This window comes from Natrix helvetica, assembly GCF_964273705.1.
Source record: "Natrix helvetica genome assembly, chromosome: 6".
Taxonomy (NCBI): Eukaryota; Metazoa; Chordata; class Lepidosauria; order Squamata; family Natricidae; genus Natrix; species Natrix helvetica.
Genome location: NC_138553.1, coordinates 3,677,286 through 3,704,704, shown reverse-complemented (window position 1 = coordinate 3,704,704; position 27,419 = coordinate 3,677,286). Strand labels below are relative to the sequence as shown.

Below are 27,419 nucleotides of genomic sequence, written 5' to 3'. Positions count from 1 at the left end.
TACCCATGTCCGTCCGTCCGCCCATCCGCCCATATGCATACCCATGCCCGTCTGTCTGTCCATTCATGCCCATGTCCATCTGTCCATCCATCTATCCAATCTATATGTCCATGCCCATTCCCATGTCCATCCATCCATCCATCCATCCATCCATCCATCCATCCATATGCATACCCATGCCCATGTCCGTCCATCCATCCATCCGTCCATCCATCCATGCCCATGTCTGTCTATCCATCTATCCAATCTATATGTCCATATCCATGCCAATTCCCATGTCCATCCATCCATCCATCCATCCGTCCATCCGTCCATGCCCATGCCAATTCCCCTGTCCATCTGTCCATCCATCCATCCATCCATATGCATACCCATGCTCATGTCCATCCGTCCGTCCATCCATCCATCCAATCTATATGTCCATGCCCATGCCCATGTCCGTCCATCCATCCATCCATCTAATCCATCCACCCATCTGTCCATATGCATATCCATGTCCATCCATCTAATCCAGGGGTGTCAAACTCAAGGCCCGCAGGTGGGATCTGGCCCTTGGGATGCTTAGATTTGGTCTGCGGGGCCGGCCAAGAAACACCAAAGGACCAGCCTATGGTGCCTTTGCCAGCCCTCTGCTCACACGCGAAGTTCCAATTGAGCGGGTGGAGGCCCTGCGTGTGCTGCTCGTACAAAGGAAAGGGAGTGCCCATACGCCTGCCACTCCGGCGCACACCCTGCCTTGGTGTGGGGCTGCCAAAAAGCTGGGGACCACTGCCCTAAGAGGATCTTAAGCCTGCTCCTTCAGGGGCTAAAAGTCCATATGACCCAGGCGTGTGCTGGACCCGAGTTCAAAAAAGAATTTCCTTTGGGCCTTCAGAAACCTGCGCATGAAGAACAGACAGGAAGACTAATCCGCAGAGACGGTAACCCGGAGGATATTCGCTTCCTGATATATGCGCAAACATAATAGCATTAATGGAAACGACACATCAGCCTTCCCTGGCAAACACCTGCCTTATCTCCCAGCCACAGATCTGACACCGCCGGCTTCCCATCAGCCCTGCGCCATTATTTTAAAGCTTACAAAACACAATTGTTTGCTTTTCATAAAAATGTTAACTGTCATGGGGGGGGGGAGGGATCGGGTATCCTGCGAAGACTTGAGAAGCATTTTTGAGCACAATTCTTCTTACCACATCGCATAGGAAACGAGAGCGCCAGAAATGTTCTTGTTCTGCCCCAGGCTTCCCAAGATCATGAAGCCGACTCATTGTCCCGATAAAACCTCTTTTATTTAGGTTCAAGGGAATTCCTCGCCAGCAAAGTCCCGGCAAGCAGTCTTTCAAGAGATTTCACAATTACAGGCCTTGATCAGGCTTGGAGAGCTGCCAGGCCGATATCTTCCAAACTCCAAGCTGTAGCAGCAATTCCTTGGCAAGAAGTCAGGAACAGATCTTCACCCTAATGAACTGAACTAATTGTCTCCTGCAAACTCCACTCCCCAGTAGCTCCTCTTTTATTCCCTCTGGGAGGGGTCATTCACCGTCCACCTGTGCCTTTACTCCCGAGTCAGCCCTTGTTCCTTAGTTGTTCCCTTCCCCTGGCAGGCTCAGCGCATGAACACACTGGGAACAGGCTCCCCCTGTTCTTCTGCCTCACTGATGTCTGACTCCGAAGGCAGCTGATAACTGTCGGACGGCCCTGGCCCCCTCTCTGCCTCCGACACAGAGCCCTCCTCAAAGCCTCCCCCAGACTCCAGGACTGGCCCAGGTTCCTCCCCAACTCTCCTCACTGCCTGAGTCTGCCACCAGCTCTGCTGGCCACTGGCGGGCCACAACCGTTCTATTTATCAAGATGACCCAAAGGCACTGGTTAAAAATTGCATTACAAGCAGTCCTTGACTTACAACAGTTCATTTAGTGACCATTCAAGGTTGCCACGGCACTTGTGGACCGTTTTTCACAATCGCCACCCTTTCAGCATCCCCGCCGTCGTGTGATGACAACTGACTCCTATTTCTGACAGTGTCCTGGGGTCACGTGATCCCCTTTTGCGATCCCCTTTTGCGACCAGAAAAGCCAACGGGGAAGCCCGGTTCACTTAACAACTGTGTGTCTGACTTAACAACGGCAGTGATTTGTTTAACAACGGTGGCCAGAAAAGCCGCAAAAACGAGGTAAAGTTCGTTTAACCAATGTCTTGCTTAGCAACATAAATTCTGGGGTCAATTGTGGTCCTTAAGTCGAGGACTCCCTGTACTTAATGTTTTCAAAGGTAGAGACACAAGTCAGCCGTCATATCAGTGGTGGGTTGCAGGCGGGCGTACCGGAGTCTGCCCGGAGCACCGGATACCGTTCTGGTACAGTGCTCCGGCGGGCCCACCCACCCGCCTGAGCTCCTTACCGGTCTTTTAAGTCTTCAGTGCTTCCGCGCACGGCGCATACAGCGCCTGCACAACACCCCGCAGAGCAGCTGGAGCATCACGCAGGCTCGCGGAGGCGCTGACGCATGCGTGCGCTGCGTGCATCCATGTAGACGCCGCCAGGCCGGAACCCACCACTGCGTCATATGCTTCTGTAGGCTGATTCTAAATTCAACTAATGGCAACAGACCGTCCTCCTGAAGGCCCCAGGTGAGAATCTTACTTCTTGGTAGTAAATGAATTGCAAAATAAGCATTGAATGCAACTGATTAGCATGCTGGGCAAGCTTCACAAGGTGTGTTGATATCTTACTATATGCAAATTTGCTAACACGTTTGATAAGCACGATAATAATTAATAGATGGGTTAATCTGAGATTACACAGAAATCCCAAATAAACCCAACAAAAGGTGTTATTTTTTCCCCCTAAACGGTAAACTGATCTCTATTATATGCCAATTATATTACTTTACAAAATAATACTTTGCGAATGCTTTTCATTAATATGGAATTAAGAGGATGGGGTTTAATTGGTAGCCATCGCAAAGGGAGATGGAGTAAATCTCAAATATAAATTCCAGGGACAGGCAAAGTCTAAAATATAAAAAGGCTTTAATTCAAGCATTTGAATTTAACTTTTTAAATCCTGACCAATCTAATCCTGCATTTTACAATTTAATTGTTTGTCTCTGTTTTAAAGCTGTCCTTTGATCTAGCTAACACCGGCAGTCCTCATCTAATGACCACAATTGGCACCAGAATTTTTGTTGTTATGCAAGGAGTTTGTTAAACGAGTCATGCCCAATTTTATGAGTTGTTTTTGTCACGGCTATTAAGCAATTCTCTGCTGTTCTTAAGTGAATCATGTGGTCATTAAGTGAAACCAGCTTCCCCCGCTGACTCTGCTTGTCGAAAGCCAGGTGGGAAGATCACAAATGGTCACTAAACGAACGATTTAGTAAGTCCAGGACTACCTGTAGCAAATAAGGTTAAAGCCAGATAAGGAAGTTATTCTGTCACTCAAGTTCTTAAATATGACAAATTTTCTTCCCGGCTTAGATCACCACTTAGATCGCTGGTGCCTTGAACCCTTTGAGGAAGGAAGGTAATTAAAATAAAATAATAATCGCTGCGGAAAAATGAATGCCATCGTTTCATAACATCAGCAATTTAAGATAGCCTTTATTGGCTGGAATTATTTCTCTCTTGCTGATGAATATGTCATTTCTTTCCTTTATTTTTTTCTTATAGTGTTAACGTTTAAAACAAATTTCCTCACCTGGTGCCCTACAGATGTGTCTGACTTCAGTTCCCATAATCCACAGGCAGATTGACTAACCCAGGGGTCGGCAACCTCAAACAAAGGTTGTTTAGGTCGTAACCTAAGCCCCCTGTTCAAATTTGGAGCTAATCGGAAGTCCAGTTCCCCCACCATAGAGTCTCCTCCTAGAGCGTCCTTTTTCCTCTGCCAAGCAGAAGTCCGGTTCCCCCACCATAGAGTCTCCTCCTAGTGCGTCCTTTTTCCTCTGCCAAGCAGAAGTCCAGTTCCCCCACCATAGAGTCTCCTCCTAGTGCATCCTTTTTCCTCTGCCAAGCAGAAGTCCGGTTCCCCCACCATAGAGTCTCCTCCTAGTGCGTCCTTTTTCCTCTGCCAAGCAGAAGTCCAGTTCCCCCATCATAGAGTCTCCTCCTAGTGCGTCCTTTTTCCTCTGCCAAGCAGAAGTCCGGTTCCCCCATCATAGAGTCTTCTCCTAGCGCGGAGTCCTTTTTCCTCTGCCGACCGGAAGTCTAATTCCCCCACCATAGAGTCTCCTCCTAGCGTGGTGTCCTTTTTCCTCTACCTGTCCTAACCGAAAGTTCTATCAATTGTGGAGCCAACCGGTCACAGGGAGCCTCAGCAGAGGGATAAAAGAGCCACATAGGTTGCCAACCCCTGGACTAAACCATTTGGAAGGTAATCCAAATGAGGAATATATCTATCTGACCAGCAGTCAACAGTTTGATTCCTAAATAAGGCACAATGTTGGAATCCTAGACCAAGTCAAGTTTTAAAATGCTGTGAAATTTTTAGAAGCCTGGCACTTTGACAAATTAGCCATCAGCAGACACATAGCTGTAAACAGTATCTACACGCTATGCAAAAAAGAAACTTAGCCATCAACAGGCACATAGCTGTAAACAGTATCTACACGCTATGCAAAAAAGAAACTTAGCCATCAACAGGCACATAGATGTAAACAGTATCTACACGCTATGCAAAAAAGAAACTTAGCCATCAACAGGCACATAGCTGTAAACAGTATCTACACGCTATGCAAAAAAGAAACTTAGCCATCAACAGGCACATAGATGTAAACAGTATCTACACGCTATGCAAAAAAGAAACTTAGCCATCAACAGACACATAGATGTAAACAGTATCTACACGCTATGCAAAAAAGAAACTTAGCCATCAACAGGCACATAGATGTAAACAGTATCTACACGCTATGCAAAAAAGAAACTTAGCCATCAACAGACACATAGATGTAAACAGTATCTACATGCTATGCAAAAAAGAAACTTAGCCATCAAAAGACACATAGATGTAAACAGTATCTACATGCTATGCAAAAAAGAAACTTAGCCATCAACAGAAACATAGATGTAAACAGTATCTACACGCTATGCAAAAAAGAAACTTAGCCATCAACAGGCACATAGATGTAAACAGTATCTACACGCCATGCAAAAAAGAAACTTAGCCATCAACAGACACATAGATGTAAACAGTATCTACACGCTATGCAAAAAAGAAACTTAGCCATCAACAGACACATAGATGTAAACAGTATCTACACGCTATGCAAAAAAGAAACTTAGCCATCAACAGACACATAGATGTAAACAGTATCTACACGCTATGCAAAAAAGAAACTTAGCCATCAACAGACACATAGATGTAAACAGTATCTACACGCTATGCAAAAAAGAAACTTAGCCATCAACAGACACATAGATGTAAACAGTATCTACACGCTATGCAAAAAAGAAACTTAGCCATCAACAGACACATAGATGTAAACAGTATCTACATGCTATGCAAAAAAGAAACTTAGCCATCAACAGACACATAGATGTAAACAGTATCTACACGCTATGCAAAAAAGAAACTTAGCCATCAACAGACACATAGATGTAAACAGTATCTACATGCTATGCAAAAGAGACAATCACCAAGCCAAAAAGGGAACAAAAAGGCCAAAGCATCTCCCCACCAACAATCAACACCCAGGTAAGCATAGATTAACTCCAAAGTTCACACCAGACTAACAATCAAGAAGTAAATAATGCCCCAATCAAGGAACTGCCAAACAAGCCAAGAGTAAACAGCCCAAGTGAAGAACCTCCAAGACCAACAATAAGAGAGCAAGCCACTAGAATATACATTGAGAGGAAGCCCCGCTCTCTCCTGGCATTGATGATGTTACCTAGTTGGGTCATGAAATGTCTGCAAGTAAGTAACCAAGCTCAGAAAGCACTAAGCATCCCATAGTCCTCCTCCTCCCTTCTCCTTCCTCCACTCCGCAAATCCTTCTCTTATAGCATTGATGATGTTCCCTTGTTGGGTCGTGAAATGTCTACAACAAAACAAACAAACTCAGAGAGCACCAAAGATCCCACAGTCCTCCTTCTGTTCCTCCACTCCAGAAATCCCCCTCCCCCTTCTAACCAGATGATGTTCCCTAGTTGGGTCATGAAACGTCTATAACCGTGATGGCGAACCTATGGCACGACGCGAGCCGTTGCCCAGCACATCTCCGCCTTGCATGCGCACACGCCTCCCGCCGACCAGCTGATCTTTGGGTCTGCCATGCACGCGGGAGATGTGCAAGTATGCGGGGGGGGGCATGCGTGTGTGCAGTGCCCCCTGCTCCATATTTTGGCACCAGGAGGCTTCAGGAAGGGCCTCTGGTACCTGGGTAGGTCATTTTTCTCTTTCACTCCCCCTCCCCAGAGGCTAAGGAAAGCCTCTGGAGCCTGGCGAGGGCGAAAAACAGGACTTCTGGAAGTTCGGAAATGGGCGTGGGTACCATGCATGGGCAGGTGGGCACGTGAGGACAAAAACATTCACCATCACTCATCTATAAGGAAACAGCCAAGCTCAGAGAGCCCCCAGCCCCCCCCCAAATGGGACGGTCTCCCCTTTTGCTTGCTTTCTTACATTTGCAAGGTGAACCCAAGGGGTGTACAGGATGGTATGTTTCACTCCCACGCTTCTCCTTGTCAAAGTATTTAAAGCGCAGGGTTTTTTTTTGCAATTGCTTCAGATGTTATTATCATTTCATTTCAATTACTTATAAAGTCACCTAACCAAAATAAATAAATAAATCCGGAATCGGTCATGGACTTCTTCTGCATCCCCAAAAAATTTTTTTTAATTTAAAAAATTCCATTTTGTGATCATTTAATCCCGTGACAATTACACAGCGATCGTGGGAATTTAAGAATCCTACAGCCAAGTTTTGGGTTGTTTTTCTTTTTTTAAGAAAATGGGAAATCCGGAAAAAAAAAACGATTGCATTCATTAAAAAAAAAAACCCTCGGCAAATGACTCGTTTATCATCCACCCTGCAGAATGGCGCAAAAGCCGGCGCATAAATTATTTATGATGTGTAACAGTTTAATGGAGCATAAAATGGTTTTGTTTTTTTCCTCCCTCTTTATTAGCAAAAGTTGTGGGTTTTTTTCTCTGCTCGGTTCCAAAGTTGGCAGGGTACCCTAACCCATCTAAAATGATGACAGATGCATCCATTTTTCTTAAAATTGTTCAGGATCAACTTGTGAGTTAAGAGGAAATAACGGCTTGTAGCAGGGACTAACGGATTATTATCAAAGGTGCCATGTGGAAACCCTGCCCGAGAACTCTTCCAGCGACTGCATGGGGGTCTTTCAGGAAATTCGTAACTTGGGGCAAACTTTCGCCGGCGCAGGCCAACACCAGTGGAGTACCACAGGCGTCAGCCGGTAAATGGTTTTGAGATGGCTTTGAAAGAAACCAACTCAACAAAAGCAGGATGGCCTATTGAAAGTCTCTATGGTGATTCTCTGTTATCTGTATCTTGAAAAAGCACCCTTGGGGCCCTATTGAAAGGAATGAAACCAGCTGCCAGCAGAAGGAAGAACACACACACCCCCGACGGTGTCCTTGACTTACAACTGTTTGTTTAGCGGCCGTTGGAATTTACAATGGTGCTGAAAGAGGTCAGGATAAGAGAGTTGGGAGGGACCTTGGAGGTCTTCTAGTCCGACCCCCTGCTCAAGCAGGAGACCTTATACCATTTCAGGCTCTTCTTAAAAACCTCCAGTCGCACAACGTTTGGTGGCAAGGAGTTCCACTGGTTCATTGTCCTCACTGTTAGGAAATTTCTCCTTAATTCCAGGTTGCTTCTCTCCTTGATTAGTTTCCACCCATTGTTTCTTGTCCTGCCTTCAGGGGCTTTGGAGAATAGCTTGACTCCCTCTTCTTTGGGGCAGCCCCTCAAATGCTGGAAGACTGCAATCGTGCTCCCAAGTCCGTCTTCTCTCTAGAGCAGTGTTTCTCAACCTTGGCAACTTGAAGATGTGCGGACTTCAACTCCCAGAATTCCCCAGCTTGGCTGGGGAATTCTGGGAGTTGAAGTCCGCACATCTTCAAGTTGCCAAGGTTGAGAAACACTGCTCTAGACTAACTAAACCCAATTCCTCCAACGGTTCCTTGTATGTTTTAGTCTCCAGGCCTTAAATTGTCTTAGTTCAGTGATGGCTAACCTTTGTGTCATTGCCCACCACGCCATATAGATATCGGAGGGGGTGACCCTTTGAGGGCTGTGTGCAACAAAATTGCCTTTAAAGATATGCCGATGAGTCAGCGGTGGGTTCCAGATTCCGTTCCAACCGTTACCGTTGGAACGGCCCCCGGCATCACCCACATGGATGCGCGTGGCGCGCGCATGCGTCATGCTTGCCTGCGACGCTTCTGCAAACCTCCGAGACTCTCCAGCTGCTCAACAGAAGCGCCAAAGGCTTAAAGGACAGGTAAGGAGCTCAGGCGCGCTCTCCAGTGCACTATACTGGATTGGTACCTGGTGCTCTGGGCAGGCTCCGGTACGCCCGTACTGGGGGCATACCGCCTGCAACCCACCACTGCGATGAGTGTACATTCAGAGTGACAATAAAGTGATCCTAAGTCTCTAATACAGGGGTGTTAAACTCAAGGCCCATGGATCTCGATCCGAGCCACAATGTGGTCGAATCCGGACCGCAGAGCCATCCTGGAAAATGTAAGGAGCTGGCCCACATCTCTTCGGTCCGGTCTACCCAATACGAAGAGGAAGCACTGGGCCGGCGTGCCTTCGGCTTGGTCTACCCAGTGTAAAGAGGAAACATGCCAGTAGTTTGGGAGTCAAGCTGGCCACGCCCACCTAATCGGCCACACCCGCCCAGCCCCCGAGGTCCACCACAGCCCTGATGTGGCCCTCAACGAAATTGAGTTTGATACTCCTGCTCCCCAGGGCACTGCAATCATCATAAGTATGAGTCAGCTGTTGAGCATCTGAATTCTGATCGGGTGACCAGGATAACAGCTGCAATGGTCGTGGAGGGGGGAGAAACAGTCCCAAGTCGCTTTTCCAGAGTGCTGTTATCACTTCGAACAGTCCCTAAATGAACTGCCGTGACTTGAGGGCTCTTTGCATCCTCTGACTCTTCGAACGAGCGAGAACGTTTCTTTGCGTTGGGAATTCTTTTCTTTTCTTTTTTCTTTTTTTTTTATTTCCTATAGGCTCCAGCAGAAATGATTATGAAAAGGAAACCATTAAAAGGGATGCTAATGACCATGAATTGTGACAGATGCTATAGTAACCGAGGCCTGTTGGGTGACTCGTGGCCCCATTAACAATCTATCATAAAATACTCTGAACTTGCTCGCTTACGGCTGCGGTTCCACTCGAGGGGAAGAGAAACAGCGAGGGAGTCCCTCCGAGGCAAACAATCAGAAGCCATTTATTTATCCTAATGTCACAATCCCCACTGTTTGCCTGCATGATAATTAAGGAAATGAGAAGGGGATGAAATATGGGTTGCGTCAAAAAAAAATGGGATAGGGAGGGAAGGGGCTTCGCTTAAAGAGGGCAAGGTAGCGTGTTGGGGGAGCCGGCGGATTTGACGGAGCAGGGAAACTTAATTGGCTGTAACTTCCTCCGGGTCAGAAGAGAGGCAGGAGGTCAGGAAGCTTGGCTGGCAGGTGACACGGGGGGACTGGAGGACACCCCCATTGGGTACGGTAGACAAGGCACCTCCATCAGAAATGATATGGGCAGATATCAGCTGAGTTCCCAAGGGAAATGGGATTTACGGGTAATCCTCAATTTACAGCAACAATTGGACTGGAATATATATTTCTCCCCCCCCCCCCCCTCTCCATCCAGCCATCTATCTTGGATGAGAAGCAAAATGTCTTCAAAGAAAAACCAAAAAGCCCAGTTGGCTCCTGAAAAAGCACCTTTGGGACAACCATGACCAGGATGATTGAGAATCTCCATAGACATCCATCCATCCATCCATCCATCCATCGCTTTTATCCATTCACCCACCCAACCATCCATTCACCCACCCACCCGTCATCCATCCATCTATTTATCTATCCATCCATCCATCCATCCACCCACACCCACCCACCATCATCTATCTATCTATCTATCTATCTATCTATCTATCTATCTATCTATCTATCTATCTATCTATCTATCTATCATCTATCTATCATCTATCTATCTATCTATCTATCTATCTATCTATCTATCTATCTATCATCTATCAATCTATCTATCATCTATCTATCTATCTATCTATCTATCATCTATCTATCTATCTATCTATCTATCTATCTATCTATCTATCATCTATCAATCTATCTATCATCTATCTATCTATCTATCTATCTATCTATCTATCTATCTATCATCCATCCATCCATCCATCCATCTATCTATCCATCCCAAAGTTGAAGAAGAGCTGAAGAAGCTTCTTGGACAAGAAGCAAAACATCTTCAAACAAAAACAAGGAAGTCCAATTGGCTCTTGAAAAAGCATCTTTGGGACAACCATGACCAGGAAGACTCAGATTCTCCATAGACATCCATCCATCCATCTATCAACTACCTTCCTACATGCATACATACCTATCTACCTACCCATCCCAAAGGTGAAGAAGAGCTGAAGAAGCTTCTTGGATGAGAAGCAAGACCTCTTCAAAAAAGCCAAGGAAAAGCCAGTTGGCTCTTGAAAAAGCATCTTTGGGACAACCATGACTGAGATTCTCCATAGACATCCATCCATCCATCCATTTACCAAAATCTATCTCTTTTATTCATCCACCCATCCATCTTCCTTCCATCCTGGACATCTCCCAGGCAACGATGATGTTACCATTCAATCCTTCTAACCCAGAAGTCCTTTGGTGCTCCCAACACTTCTCTAATAGTTATCCATCCATCCATCCATTCGGGGTGGGGGTAGGTGTGTTGTCCATAGGTCTTCAAGTTGCCAAGATTGGGCACCCTTATTCTAGCAGGAGCTGTGCATTTATCTATTTATTAATTAAATGTATTAATTCATTAAATCTCACCGATTAAGGTGAATCCAGAAGACATCCCCCCCCCCCAAAAAAAATCACAGTTCTGCTCCTTCAAAAAGACTCATCATCTCATCCTTTCAGGAGATGCTGTGAAAGCAGAGAAGGTGGACAAACTCCCACCTTATTCTTACATCTCTTCGCCAGCAAAAGTCTAGCAGAGTCTAAGTTCAAAGGCATATTTTGGAGAGAAAATGAAGCTTTTTAAGAGGGCAAAAGGGGGAAAGTCGCTCCAGTTCTCCGATCTGGATAAATCTAATTATTCTTCTGCAACACCTGGCTAATGTACCGATTTAAGCACTAACTACCTTTTTTTTTGCAAACCATTAAGGGAGGCCTCTGGAGCTGAATGTGATTCATCCTCTTTTTGCTATTTTTTTTCTTTTTTAAACAACCTTTTAATATTCAGAGTTTTCAGGGCTCAAACAAACGAATCATCCAGTTTGCAAAAGATGTTTACCAGGGAGCCAATCTGACTAAAAACAAATGGAAACGATTTTGAAAGGAGCTCATTAGCTACCCTGTTTCTCTGAAAACAAGACCACCCAGGATAATAAGCCCAATCGGGCTTTTGAGCACATGCACTAAAATAAGCCCTCCCCTAAAATATTTAAATGCAAATGATGTCAGGCCTGCAGCCATCTTTTCCTTTGGATCTTTGGCCTGCCACACTTTCTATTATCCTACTATGCATTTTCTATTGTGGGAAAATGAGAAGGGGGGATTGTACGGAGTGAGATGCTAGGTAGCCATAACAACATTCTTTCTAGAAAGCCAAGGTCATCCTTCGTCTCTGCACCTGACCGGAAATGGATAGGTGGAACTGTCAGATTGGATGATGGGATGGGTGTGAGGGCGAGATCTTGAACTTTCAATTGGGTGGGGAAAACCGGGAAGCTTTCAGATTTGGGTTTTCCCAGATGTGCCAACAGGGCTCGCTTCATAAATTGGAACTTTGAGCAATACTAACCATTATGCTGCAAATTATTAAAACAAAACAAACTGGCTGATTTTTTTCTTCTTTAAAAAGCATTTTTTCTCAAGGAGAAACACGTCCAAAATTTCTCCCGCTAAACTCAATGTGCTACATAAAAGTACCACACAGAGGACGAATATAGACCCCGAATGTTAGTAAAAGAAAAAAACATCCTATTTGTGTCTTTTAACTGAAAATTCAGGTGGCTCAGTAGCTAAGATGCTGAGCTTGTCGATCAGAAACATCAGCAGTTCAGCAGTTCGAATCCCTAGTGCCGCGTAACGGAGTGAGCCCCCGTTACTTGTCCCAGATTCTGCCAACCTAGCAGTTCGAAAGCAGGTAAAAAATGCAAGTAGAAAAATAGACACCACCTTTGGTGGGAAGGTAACAGTGTTCTGTGCGCCTTTGGCGCTGAGTCATGCCGGCCACATGACCACAGAGATGTCTTCGGACAGCGTTGGCTCTTCGGCTTTGAAACGGAGAAGAGCACCACCCCCTAGAGTCGGGAACGACTAGCACATATATGCGAGGGGAACCTTTACCTAATTGAAATTCATCTGTTTTTTTTTTCCTTCTACTGTTGGAAAAAGGAAGAGTAGGAAAAGTTACAAGTAGTCCTCGGCTTGCGACCACAATTGATCCCAGAATTTCTGTTGCTAAGCGAGACACTTCTTAAAGAGAGTTTTGTCCCATTTTACCTTTTCGGCTGCAATTGTTAAGTGAATCAACTGCAGTCATTAAGTTAGTCACAAGGTTGTTTAGTGAATCTGGCTCCCTCCGTCAGACGGTCGCAAAAGGGAATCACGTGATCCCGGGGAACGCTGCAACCATCATAAATACGAGTCAGTTGCCAAGGGTCTGCATTCTGATCACCCGACGACGGGGACGCTGCAATATTCGTTAAGTGTGAAAAACGGTGATAAGTCCCTTTTTTCAGTGCCGTTCCAGCTTCAAACGGTCACAAAATGAACTACTGTCAGTCAAGGACTATTTGTCTTTCAGTGCAGAAATTGTGGCTGCGCTATTCTATTCCGGATTATGGATACGCAATAAGCAAAATTTATTCGGACGCAGGAATGTCTAATCGAAGAGGCAAATAAACCCTCCAGTCTGTCACTCTGCATTGTTGGCAGAAGACATATTGGATTATATTTAAAGATTTTCGGCTGTGATCCGTTGCATGTAAGGCTACCGTATTATTTGGAAGGACAAATCGCTGACGACTTTTGGATTTTTGCGACCCCCAAATTGGGAAGAAGGAGAGGCCCCAAAGTAATCAGAATGTCAGGCCTGCAGCCATCTTTTCTTTTAGATCTTTGGCCTACCACACTTTCTATTATCCTACTATGCATTTTCTATTGTGGGAAAGTGGGAGAGGGGACTGTACAGAGTTAGATGAGATGTAGCCATAACAGAATTCTTTCTAGAAAGCCAAGGTCATCCTTTGTCTCTGCACCTCTGCACCTGACCAGAACTGGATGGGTGGAACTGCCAGCATGGCAGTGGGAGACTGGACCACGGGATGGACTTGTGGGTGTGGGGGGCAGGATCTTGAACTTTCAACTGGGAGGGGGGGAAACCGGGAAGCTTTCAGATTCGGGTTTCCCCAGATGTGCCAACATGGCTCTCTTCATCAATTGGAACTTTGAGGAATCCTTTGCCTCGGACTCTGATTTACTTTTGGATGCTGTTTGGAACCCTGACACAGAAATTTAAAGAGAGGTGAGTGGAATTAGACACAAACGAGTAGCATGACTATAAAGGAGAAGGACTCTCTTAAAACCCATTTTCCACCTTGGAATTCAGCCACATGAAACCCTTCTTTGTGATTTTAGAAAAGAAGGGTTGATTTCCAAAGGAAAATACAAATAAATGATTCCTTCAGGGCATTTTGCAAAGGGGAAGGATCGGGTCTACACAGCTCAATTTGTTCCAGTGGTTAAGGTGCGTTCTCGTCCCTGTTTAGGCATGAAAGCCGGCTGGGTGACTTTGGGCCAACCACCAGGAGGAAGTGAGTTCTAGTCCCGCATGGAAGCTGGCTCGGTGACTTTGAGCCAATCACTAGGAGACGGTGAGTTCTAGTCCCGCCTTAGCCATGAAGATCAACTGGGTGAGGTTGGGCCAATCACCGGGAGACGGTGAGTTCTAGTCCTGTGTGAAAGCTGACTCGGTGACTTCAAGCCAATCACCAGAAATTGGTGAGTTCTAGTCCTGCCTTAGCCATGAAAGTCGACCGGCTGACTTTACTTTACTTTACTTTACTTTATTTCATATTTCTAGACCGCCCCCTCTCCCAGAAGGGACTCGGAGCGGTGTACAGTCAGGTTAAAACACAATGGAATACATAAAAATGACTTTGGGCCAATCACCAGGAGACAGTGAGTTCTAGTCCCACCTTAGCCATGAAAACTGACTGCTTGATGTTGGGCCAATCACCAGGCGACGGTGAGTTCTAGTCCTGCATGAAAGCTGGCTTGGTGACTTTGAGCCAATCACCAGGAGATGGTGAGTTCTAGTCCTGCCTTAGCCATGAAAACTGACTGCTTGATGTTGGGCCAATCACCAGGCGACGGTGAGTTCTAGTCCTGCATGAAAGCTGGCTTGGTGACTTTGAGCCAATCACCAGGAGACAGTGAGTTCTAGTCCCACCTTAGCCATGAAAACTGACTGCTTGATGTTGGGCCAATCACCAGGCGACGGTGAGTTCTAGTCCTGCATGAAAGCTGGCTTGGTGACTTTGAGCCAATCACCAGGAGATGGTGAGTTCTAGTCCTGCCTTAGCCGTGAAAGTCGACTGGGTAACTTTGGGCCAATCACCAGGAGACAGTGAGTTCTAGTCCTACCTTAGGCATGAAACCCAGAATTGGTGTAATTATGGTCGAGGTCCCAGACCCTAAGTTTTAGGAATGAACACTAATTTCACGGATATTTTTCACCGCCTTGCAAATACTCATTATTGAACTTCATTTGCTACGCTGCTCTGGCATCTTCCTGCATGGCTGGGCCTCAAAGAAGTAATTCAGTTTCAGCCGACGTGGTTTCCCTCCAATTATTTCAAAATCACATAAAACGACTCATTTTTCTATTAAAATGATGAATGAGCTAAATGAGCTGTGTAATAAAATACTGCAGGCTTGTAAACAAGGGAGGACTTTCCTTTACAAGGAAAGTGTTGCCACCGCGTTTAGCGTGCCCGCCCTGTGGCCATTTTCTAGGTCGGCCATTTTTAAAACACAGGAGAGGAAGGGAGGGGGGGGGGAAGAAGCGGGAAAAATCTGGGAAATAAAAAAAAATCGGGCGTAATTTTCTTTGGGAGAAAATCCGAAGCCCCCTTGGAACCGAAGATCAGCCGGTAACAAATGGAGCCGCTGACAAAATCATGACATGCAGCACAATAAATTCCAAAATTTCACAGGCATCCATTTCTTGGACTTCAAGATCACCATCACCATCTTTTAAAGAGCCCATAATCCCTTGTGGAGTGGAATCTGGGCAACTGAATGGAGCTAGCAGGGTGTTTGAATGGCCGGATGCCATTCCTGTCACCAGTGCTGAGTTTTGTTCAGCAGATATATTCTCATTGTGCCCAGAGAGAAATATCTGCCTCTACCTAGGATCGAACTCACACCCCTAGGCTACCGCACCACTCGTTTAGTGGACTTCAGGTGCCACAGACAAGATTTTCCTAGAAATACAGGCGGCCCTTTCAACCGTTCGTTTAGTGACGGCACTGAAAAACTGGCACTTAGGACCGTGTTTCACAGTTACGACCTTCCCACATTCTGATAGCCATGGGATCAAAATTCAGAGGCTCGGCAACTGGTTCCTATTTATGACCGTTGCTGTGTCCCGACCTTCTGACAAGCCAAGTCAACGGGGGAGCCAGGTTCACTTAACAACCGGCCGACTAACTTACCAATGGCACTGATTCGCTTAGCAACGGAGGCAGGGGAGGTCGCAAAAAACGGGGCAAAACTCACTTCACAAGTGCCTCACTTAGCAACAGAAATGTTGGGCTCAATTGTGGTCGTAAGCCGAGGACTACCTATAACCAATTTTAAAATGCTGCATCTGGCAACAAGGTTCACATTAAGGCATTTTCTTCGCCTCTCCAGTCGGAATTGAGGTTTTAACACCGGTGGGAACTCAATAAACCAATTTTTTTAAAATATATAATGTCTTAAAAGCAGCTCGTTTTGCCCAGCATGGAAGCAAATCTAGGAACGGTAAACGCCAGGCATTATATGGAGATGGATACACGGCGGCCTTTTGTCTTTTGCCTCTGTTATCCATGGATTTACGTTTTAAATTCCGGCAGTTCAACCTGGCCCTCATAATTTGTCTGCTGATGGATTGTCAATAAGTTATTTATAGCCATGTCACCGCCATGAAAACTATTCCAGCCGCTATAAATCTCAGCGGATTTGAATGGAGTTTTTCACACACGACACCTTTAATGAGAAGGATTAAATGCGGAGCAGGTGGAAGTAATTCTTGGCTACCTGGTAAGGCCACACCTGGAATCTTGCATGCATTTTTGGTCACCACGTTGCAAAAAAGATGGTGAGGCTTTGGTGAAAAAGGGCAGAGAAGAAGAACTGATGATGAAAGGCCTGGAGGCTAAAACATATGAAGAACGGTTGCAGGAACTGGGTATGTTTAGCTTAAGAGAAAGAAGGACTAGGGGAGACATGATAGCAGTCTTCCAATATCTCAGGGGTTGCCACAAAGAAGAGAGAGTCAAACTATTCTCCGAGGCACCTGAAGGCAGGACAAGAAGCAATGGGTGGAAACTAATCAAGGAGAGAAGCAATCTGGAATTGGGGAGAAACTTCCTAACAGAGAGGACAATTAACCAGTGGAACTGCTTGCCACCAGAAGTTATAGGTGTTCCAACACTGGAGTTTTTTAAGAAGAGACTGGACAGCCACTTATCGGAATTGGTCTAAAGGGTCTCCTGCTTGAGCAGGGGGCTGGACTAGAAGACCTCCAGTGATGAAGCACCCATAACGTCTGGTGGCAAGCTGGTTAATTGTTCTCACCGTCAGGAAATTCCTCCTTAGTTCTAACTTGTTTCTCTCCTTGATTAGTTTCCACCCATTGCTTCTTGTTCTACCCTCAGGTGCCTTGGAGAATAGTTTGACTCCCTTTCTTTGTGGCAACCCCTGAGATATCGGAAGACTGCTATCATGTCTCCCCTAGTCCTTCTTTCTCTTAAGCTAAACATACCCAGTTCCTGCAACCGTTCTTCATATGGTTTTAGTCTCTAGTCCCCTAATCCTCTTTGTTGCTCTTCTCTGCACTCTTTCTAGAGTCTGCGCATCTTTTTTACATTGTGGCAACCAAAACTGGATGCAGGATTCTAAGTGTGGCCTTCCCAAGGCCTTATAAAGTGGTAGTCACACTTCACGTTGCTGAGGTTTGAGACCCCTGATCTTAGGTATTTTTGAAAGCGCATAATCTTGGGAAGAACCGTACAACTTACCAGTAGTTGGGACTTCATGCGTTCATCTTCGGCTGAAGCTCTCTCGCGCAGGACCGCCCTAGCCAAATGCTCGCTGGACGCAGACCTCTCCCGGTCAAGGGCTTTAGCCACTTCATCTTGGATGGACAATGGGTTTTGTTTTAATCTGCAAAAAGAGCCAAGACAGAATATTGAATGGTAGGGTCAAAACAGAAGGTTTGCAAAAGGTGTCTTTACTAAAAAGGACCACAGAAAGAAGATGGGAATTTGCTAGAATTGGTTGGCCTTTCATTTCAATCAATCAGGATAGAGCTGGAAGGGACCTTGAAGGTCTTCTAGTCCAACCCCACCCACCCCAACCCTGCTCAGGGTCTACGACAACAACTCACTGTCAACAATTCGCCCCGGGGAGAACTCACGGCCAACTCACCTTGGCCAATGTGCCACAAGAGGACTTGCCGTGGGACAAGGGTTACAGTAATATCAAAGAAAGAGTGGAATAGGAGCATTAAAGAAAGGAGGGGCTGATCGAAATGTGAAGGACAAAACCTAAAACATTTTTTCCCAGTGACTTTAAACAATTCAGTCGAACTGAATTATTGGCCCTCGTCACGTTGTCCTGTGGCGAATTGGTCTTGGCAAGTTATACACCGAAAGTTGGAAGTGGTCAGCTGGCGGCAGCGAGTTCTCCCATTCCGCCCTGCTCAAGTAGGAGACCCTCTCCCATTAATGAACGTTACTCCTGGTCCTTGGTTTGAGGAGCAGATGATAGAATAACAGAGTTGGAAGGGGACCTGGGAGGTCTTCAAGTCCAACCCCCTGCTCAAGCAGGAAAGCCTATGCTATTTCAGACAAAATCGTTGTCCCGTCTCTTCTTGAAAGCCTCCAGTGATGAAGCACCCACAACTTCTGGAGGCAAGTTGTCCCACCATATAATTGTCCTCACTGTCAAGAAATTTCTCCTTAGTTCTAGGTTGCTTCTCTCCTTAGTTAGTTTTCATCCATTGCTTCTTCTCCCGCCTTCTGGTACCTTGGAGGATAGGTTGACTCCCCCCCCTCCTTTGGGGCAGCCCCTCAAATACCGGAAGACTGCTATCGTGTCCCCCCTAGTCCTTCTTTTCTCTACGCCCGGTTTCTGCAAACTTTCTTCGTATGTTTTAGCTCCTTTGAGGGGGAAAAAGAGGGGTGGAAAAGAATAGAACAGGAGCTGGAAGGGACCTTGGAGGTCTTCTAGTCCAACCCCCTGGTCAAGCAAAAGACCCTGTATGATTCCATACAAATGGTTGTCCAATCTCTTGTTAAAAACCTCCAGTGTTGGAGCATTCACGACTTCTGGAGGCAAGGAGTTCCACTGGTTAATTGTCCTCACTGTTAGGAAGTTTCCCCTTAATTCCAGGCTGCTTCTCTTCTTGGTTAGTTTCCATCCATTGTTTCTCATCTTGCCTTCGGATGCTTTGGAGAATAGGCTGACTTTCTCTTCTTTGGGGCAGCCCCTCAAATACTGGAAGACTGCTATCATGTCTCCCCTAAGTTCTTCTTTTCTCTAGATTAGCCGAACCCAAGCCCTGCAACCGTTCTTCGTATGTTTTAGTCTCCAGGCCTTTCATCATCTTAGCTTGCTCTTCTCAGCACTTTTTCCAAAGTCTTGTTCCAAATTTCAATGGAAGCAGCACCCTGAGACACAGAAGTACATTCCTCCCAGCTCGTGTCTCCTGATAAGGCCAAAATGCGCCTCGAAGCTGCGGTAGAGACGTATAATTGCTGGTTTTTAACAGGCAAGAGCCCTTCTAAGCATGAATGCCAGCCTTTATTATATGCATAAAGCTTCTAGTCTAGCAAGTAATGTGATTTCAACTTATCAGCACAGCACGCAGATATAATATCATTATGATTATAAAAATCCTATTTCCCAGAAAGATTAAATGCATTATTAATATTTCTTGGATAGCGCGTAGCGTGTAATCTAAGCATAGAGCTATCCTTATTCCGGGCTACTCTTCTTCAAAATAAGGTGATTTATCTGTCATATTTACCATCAAAGGTTTTAACTCACACATAACTTTAGGGGAGAGTTTACTACTACTCGGAGATTATCATCGGGAGCCTCTCCTGACAGACGGACAAAAGAGTCAGGAATGAAAACTGGCCAATCCAGAGACTGAGCATCGATCAATCAATGCCAAAATCCCAGTTCTTGCAACGTATTTATTTACTTTTTATTTGTATGCCACATTTTAATAAACAACTCAAGGGGGGGAACGTATATAATCCACCATCCTCCTGCTCTTTTGTACACAACAACTGAGGGAGGGAGGGAGGATGAGGCACAGGAAAGGGAGGGAGGAAAAGGAAGGAAGGTAGGTGAGAAGGGAAGGAAGGAGAAAGAGAGAAATGAGAAATGAAGGAGGGAGGAAGAAATAGATGAGAGGGGAAGGAAGATGAGAAGGGAAGGAAAGAGAAAGAGAAATGAGGAATGAAGGAGAGAGGGAAAAAGAAATAGATGAAAGGGGAAGGAAGGAAGGAAGGAAGGAAGGAAGGAAGGAAGGAAGGAAGGAAGGAAGGAAGGAAGGAAGGGCTCAATTGGACTCAAAATCCCCATGTAATGGAAAACCGATGTGATCCACACCTATAAGACCTACCATATTTTAAGTCTAGATTGCATTTCACAACTTGCCAATTATGGACTTCGGCTCTCAGAATTCCTAGCCCCAGCCATGTCAGCTGGGGAATTCTGGGTACTGAAGGCATCCCATTAGCAAGATGGGGAAGCCCTGGTGTTTTATGTTACGCTATGCAATCTAGAGAACATACCTGGCCCTTGGGATCTTCTGCTCCCAAGGGGAAAACTTTTCCCAACGACTGTATCTCCGTTTGCTTTATATTCTTTAAGTCGCAAAAGGTGGAACGTTGGGCTCCCATACATGAATCAGATATATTTTTCATTTAATTCGGTTTTTATTTTTTATTTTTATGAAATTTATTTTAATCAAATGCTGTTGGAGTAAAAAATAAATAAATCTATCTGAACATAGTTTTCTATTTAAGATACATAAATAATTTAGTTTATTCGGCATGAAACGGAGCTTAGTTACGTAGCATGAGGCTGTATATATTCTGCAATATTTACATTTTTGGTCAACTCGTTCAATGAAATCCAAGCTCTGCAAGCTGAGATAACATGCACCGCATTGATGCTTTCACACAATTCCACCGTAACCAAGAGATAAACCGTAAAACAAAGTTTAGGAATATTCCTTTATCCCGTCGTTTTGCAAATCCGTGTGCACTACAAACTGTACGATTGTTTGAAGAGAAAAGCATTCTGTGCCACCAAGTGTGAGGATGAAGGGCAAGCAGTAAAAATGAAAGCGAAACTTTCTATGCAGCTTATAAATATAATATTAAAGAGCACCTGTCATTTCAGATCCATCAGGGCAGCGCTTGTTAGCGGGCATCCACTCACCGGCTTCCCACCACATCCCTCACTTTCTTGTGTCCCTGAAGCATCACCAGCTGCCAGTGGTAAGTTTCCATTTTTTTTACTACCGGTTCGCTCGTGCAGGCGCAGAAGCGACCAGGCGGGTGGGCACCACCACCACTACAAGTTCACCTGATTTGGGTCGAACTGGGAGCAGCCCACCTCTGCAGCCGTCCCATTAAAGTCAATCGGACAGTCAGTGAGTCAACCGCGAGTCAGAGAAGGAGTCGCCGCTGACGGAGATGACCGTTGCTCTTTAAAAATTATGATTTCAATCGAGTTGATTTAAATCAAGGCTTTTGACTAGTGATACAATACAATACAATACAATAGCAGAGTTGGAAGGGACCTTGGAGGTCTTCTAGTCCAACCCCCTGCCTAGGCAGGAAACCCTACACAGTTTCAGACAAATAGCTACCCAACATCTTCTTAAAGACTTCCAGTGTTGGGGCATTCATAACTTCTGGAGGCAGATAAATGTTGCACTGGTTAATTGTTCTCAGAGTCAGGAAATTTCTCCTTAGTTCTAGGATGCTTCTCTCCTTGATTAGTTTCCACCCATTGCTTCTTGTTCTGCCCTCAGGTGCCTTGGAGAATAGTTTGACTCCCTCTTCTTTGTGGCAACCCCTGAGATATTGGAACACTGCTATCATGTCTCCCCTAGTACTTCTTTCTCTTAAGCTAAACATACCCAGTTCCTGCAACCGTTCTTCATATGTTTTAGTCTCCAGTCCCCTAAACCTCTTTGTTGCTCTTCTCTGCCCTCTTTCTAGAGTCTCCACATCTTTTCTCCATCATTTAAAACATGATTTAAATTGACTTGATTGCCCATACATAATCTGAAAAAACTGGACCAAAAAGGACCAAAATTCTCTTTTAAAAAAAATAAAAATAAATAAATAACCTGCCAGTCTAAGGCCCCTCACTTTTGCACAAGGAGGAAGGGGGGAAAAAAACCACGAATTAAATAGTAAAATACGCCGGCTTTGTGTATGTTCTGAGCGCAAAGTCAACATCTGAAAAGACTCCTGCCGGCAAAAGACGATCAAACAGACCTCTTCAAACAAGGTCTGGAAACCGCAGCAGAGATTAAGGTTTCGACACCGCGTGCCTTGTGTACCAAGGCATTTTTCGGAGAAAATCCTTCTAGACAGAGTCGCTTTGCAAATATTGCCTCCACCCCTGGCACCTCCTTCTATTACAGATGGATTAATCTTCATCCCTAAGGAAATGGTCAAGGGGAAGGAAGGAAGGAAGGAAGGAAGGAAGGAAGGAAGGAAGGAAGGAAGGAAGGAAGGAAGGAAGGAGGGAGGGAGGGAGGGAGGAAGGATGGGAGGGAGGGAGGGAGGGAGGGAGGAAGGAGGGAGGGAGGGAGGGAGGGAGGGAGGGAGGGAGGAAGGAGGGAGGGAGGGAGGGAGGGAGGGAGGGAGGGAGGGAGGGAGGAAGGATGGGAGGGAGGGAGGGAGGGAGGGAGGGAGGGAGGGAGGAAGGAAGGCAGGCAGGCAGGCAGGCAGGCAGGCAGGCAGGCAGGCAGGCAGGCAGGCAGGCAGGCAGGCAGGCAGGCAGGCAGGCAGGCAGGCAATAACAAGCCAAATGGCCTCAGTCGATCCGAATAGAGCTGGAAGGGACCTTGGAGGTCTTCTAGTCCAGCCCCCTGCTCAAGCAGGAAAACTTATCCCTTTTCAGACAATTATGTCATGTAATTAGAATGGAGCTGGAAGGGACTTTGGAGGTCTTCTAGTCTAACCCCCTGCCCCAGCAGGAGACTCTATCCCATTTTAGACAGCTAGCTGTCTAGCCTTTTTTTAAAACCTCCAGTGATGAAGCACCCACAAATGATGGTGGCAAGCAGTTCCACTGGTTAATTGTCCTCACTGTTAGGAGTGAGTCCTTTTCTTCATTAAATTAAAAATACCCAAAATTCTTCATATGTTTTTGTCTCCTGGCCTTTAATCATTTTAGTTTCTCTTCTCTGTACTTTTTCAACAAAAAAAATTCCCCCCTAACGTGGTGGTGACCAAAACTGGATGCAGCATTCCAGATGTGGCCTTACTAAGGCTTTAGAAAGCAAGTCTAATCCTTCACGTGGAAGGAAGCTTCGATGCTCCGTAGAGCTTCCGGAATGAAAACCAAAGGGGAGTTTTTAAACCGAGTTTATTAAGCAGCATCTTCAATTACTCAAGCAGAAAAGCTTAAATTATGCAGGCACGGACTGAATTGCACGGCAAAACATCCCCGGATCCTGCAGATTATTCCCATCAAATCCCACTGGCGACCCAATCAATGGTGCAGAAAGAGAAAAGGCCGAATGGACACATGCCCAAACACACACACGTTTCTCGTTGCAGAAAACGGGGATAATCCCAACCCGAAATGCCAGTACTGTGGATTGTTGATGAAGACAAAGGAGCATCTGTTGGCTTCGGCCTAAACCAGCCATTGCTGGAAAAGTTGGGTCATTTTTCAGAGGGAGGCTCCAGCCACAAAGGGCAGCGTTGGTGAAACGTTTGAGGCTGACAGGGCAATTCTGAAACAGGCTAGACAGGGCAAAGGAAAGGTGGACTCAATCTCATGCAAAAGGGAAGTCAGAGCAAGGGTGATTTTGCATTTTTATGGGAATGGGCTTTTGATCGATGTCTAGCTCAGAACAAAAATCTTCTTGTACTTGCCCAAGGCTACTTATCCTTCTTATATCCTCAAAATGCCCCTTATGAGATTATTTTAATAATAATAATAATAATATTTAATGCTTCTAGACCGCCCCCTCTCCCGCAAGGGACTCGGGGCGGTGTACAGTTCATACAAAATATAACAGGATACAATAAAATTAAATTAAATATGTACAGTTGACAATTGACATGGAGGAGGTTAAAATGTAGTTAAAAGAACTGTACAAAGCAGATATAAAATAAATTCAAACCCCTAAAAACAAATACAGTAAATTAAAAAGCCCCTAAAATAACCAGATATAATACATTTGCCAGGAGGGACAGTTGAATTATGCCAGGCCTGCTAATCGGAACAGGTGGGTCTTCAGTTTTTGCCGGAAGGAGCGGAGGTCAGAAGTGGTTCTAATGTCGGGGGGGAGGTCATTCCAGAGGGTTGGGCCCATCACAGAGAAGGCCCTACTCCTCGGTGTCGCCCGCTGGCATTGCCTAGTGGACGGCACCAGGAGAAGTCCCTCCCTGTGTGAGCGTATTGGCCGCAGGGATGTATGTGGGAGGATGCGATCCCGCAAGTAACTAGGTCCCGTGCCATGGAGCGCTTTAAAGATGGTAATCAGCACCTTGAAACGCACCCGGAAAACCACAGGCAGCCAGTGCAGCTCGCGCAGGAGAGGTGTTACGTGGGAGTACCTCGTACTCCCCATCACAGCCCGCGCGGCTGCGTTCTGAACTAACTGCAGTCTCCGGGCGCGTCCCAAGGGCAGCCCCATGTAGAGAGCATTGCAGTAATCCAGGCGGGACGTCACCAGCGCATGAGTGACCGTGCGTAGGGCATCCCGGTCCAGTAGGGGGCGCAATTGGCTCACCAGGCAAACCTGGTGGAACGCCCCCCTTGCCACGGCTGCCACATGGTCATCCATTGACAGCCGGGCATCAAGGAGGACGCCCAAATTGCACGCCCGTTCCACAGGGGGCAATTGTTCGCCCCCTATGGCCAGCGATGGGATCAGCTGGCTGAACCGAGGTGCCGGTAGCCACAGCCACTCAGTCTTGGAGGGGTTGAGTTTAAGTCTGTTGTCCCCCATCCAGACCCCGACGGCCTCCAAACACCGGGACATCACTTCGACAGCCTCGTTGGGGTGGTTTGGAGTTGAAATATACAGCTGAGTATCATCAGCGTAGAGGTAATACTCAACCCCCAAACCACGGATGATCTCACCCAGCGGCTTCACATATGTGTTGAACAGGAGAGGCGAGAGGACCGACCCCTGTGGCACTCCACAAGTGAGTGGCCTCGGGGTCGACCTCTGTCCCCCCGTCAACACACATTGCCTCCGGTCGGAGAGGTAGGAGCCAAACCACCGCAAAACGGTACCTCCGACTCCTATCCCCTCCAACCGGCGCAATAGGATACCATGGTCGATGGTATCAAAAGCCGCCGAGAGGTCTAATAGGACCAGGATAGAGGAACAACCTCTATCTCTGGCCCTCCAGAGATCATCAACCAACGCGACCAAGGCTGTCTCTGTGCTGTGCCCGGGTCGGAAGCCGGACTGGCGTGAGTCTAGATACTCGGATTCGTCAAGGTGTCGTGGAAACTGCTGCGCCACCACATTCTCTACAACCTTCGCTAGAAAAGGAAGGTTGGAGACTGGACAATAATTAGCTAGCTCCATTGGGTCGAGTGAAGGCCTCTTAAGCAAGGGCCTCACCACCGCCTCTTTCAAGGCGGTTGGTAAGGATCCCTCACCCAATGAGGCATTCACCAGGCCCAGAAGCCAGCCTCGGGTCACCTCCCAAGATGCCAGTACCAACCAGGAGGGACACGGGTCCATTAAACATGTGGTGGGTCGCAGCCGTCCACGCAACCTATCTAAATCCTCGGGGGCAACAGAATCAAACTCCTCCCAGGATGGTCTCACAAGACTCGCTGTTGGCGGCCCGTCTGGTCCACTGAGTGGGGCCCATCCGCTCCGGATCTGAGCGACTTTGTCCTGCAGATATTCCCCAAATTCCTCTGCTCTGCCCTGTAAGGGTGCCCCCTGTGTCCTCTGTGACAAGAGGGAGCGGGTCACCCTAAACAGGGCGGCAGGGCGGTTATCCGCCGACGCAATAAGGGTGGCGCAATATCTACGTTTGGCCACCCTTAATGCCACAAGGTAGGTCCGCAAGTAGGATCTTACCTGTGTTCGATCAGATTCGGAGCGTGAGGACCTCCACCTGCTCTCTAGACGTCTCCTGTGGCGCTTCATCACCCTCAGCTCCTCGGTATACCAAGGAGCCCGGGTGGGTCGCTGCCGCAGGAGAGGTCGCAAAGGCGCAACCCAGTCCAAGGCCCCAGCCGCCGCCCTATTCCAGGCAGCCGCTAGGTCCTCCGACCGAGCGCGGGTCAGGGCTACAGGTAATGGCCCAAGCTCCGTCTGGAACCTATCCGGCTCCATCAGGTGCTTGGGGCGGTACCAGCGTGGACCGTCTGGTCCCGCCTCCTCGCGGTGGGGGGTAGCGCCAGGGAAGTCAAGCCGGAGACATGAGTGATCTGACCATGACAGGGGTGTAACAGTAAAATCCCCTCTACCCAGATCACTCGTCCACTGCTCAGATACAAAAACAAGGTCCAATGTGTGGCCTCCTTCGTGTGTGGGGCCCTGAATTAACTGGGTCAGGCCCATGGCTGTCATGGAAGCCATGAACTCCCGAGCTACCTCAGACACTGCTCCCGTCGACGGCAGGTTGAAATCCCCCGTAACCACAAGCCTGGGGATCTCAACCGCCGTCTCCGAGATCAGCTCGAGGAGCTCGGGCAGGGCTGCTGATGTATAGCGAGGAGCCAAGTATACAATCAGCAAACCCAACTGCCTCCCTGGGCCCCATTTCACACCAAGGGACTCACACCCGGATATCTGAGGAACAGTGAACTCCCTCGGCTCTAGACCTTCCCGTATAACTACCGCCACCCCACCACCCTTACCCAGGGCCCGAGGCTGATGGAATGCACGGAAACCTGGTGGGCACATTTCCACGAGGGGTAAACCACCCTCGTGGCCCAACCATTTTCCCTTTCCTTTTCTCCTCCCCTCCTTCCTCCCCTCTCTCCCCCTCCCTTCCCCTCTTTCCTTCCTTCCTCTCCTCTCCTTCCTTCTCTTCCTTCCTCCTTCTCTCCCTCTCCTCTCTCTCTTTCTTCCCTTTCTTCCATCCATCCATCCATCTATCCATGAATCCATACATCTATCCATCTATCCATCTGTCCATCTGTCCGCTCATCCATCCGTCCGTCCATCCATCCTTCCTTCCATCCATCCATCTATCCATTCATCCATCCATCCATCCATCCATCCTTCCATCCATCCATCCATCCATCCGTCCGTCCGTCCGTCCGTCCGTCCATCCATCCGTCCATGCATCAGTCCGTCCATCCATCCATCCTTTCATCCTTCCATCCATGTATCCATCCATCCAACTATCCATCCGTCCATCCTTCCATCCATCCATCCAACTAGCCATCCGTCCATCCCTCCATCTTCCTGGGGGAACCTTACTCAGCCGTCCTTATGGTCCAACTTTCACAGCCATCCATTGCAACGGGGAAAACCATAAACCTTGACTAGATGCCTTTTTGTTGCCAGGGTGAGGTCTCTGCTTTTTAGGATGGTGTCTAGTGAGCACGCTTCACTCAGGATGACCAATTCAGATGGTTACCGTATTTTTCGCCCTATAAGACGCTCCGGAATATAAGACGCACCCAATTTTAAAGGAGGAAAATCTA

The 27,419-nt window shown here is 46.9% G+C and overlaps 1 protein-coding gene across 2 annotated transcripts in view; it reads right to left on the bottom strand.

Annotated features, from left to right (window-relative positions):
- The window catches only part of CHCHD3 (coiled-coil-helix-coiled-coil-helix domain containing 3), a 184,996-nt gene that overhangs the window by 96,592 nt on the left and 60,985 nt on the right, over positions 1-27,419 (bottom strand). For both annotated transcript variants that reach the window (XM_081957632.1, XM_081957633.1), the window contains exon 4: positions 17,534-17,678. In XM_081957632.1, the coding sequence (XP_081813758.1) occupies positions 17,534-17,678 (145 nt within the window). The remainder of the gene's footprint in view (positions 1-17,533; positions 17,679-27,419) is intronic.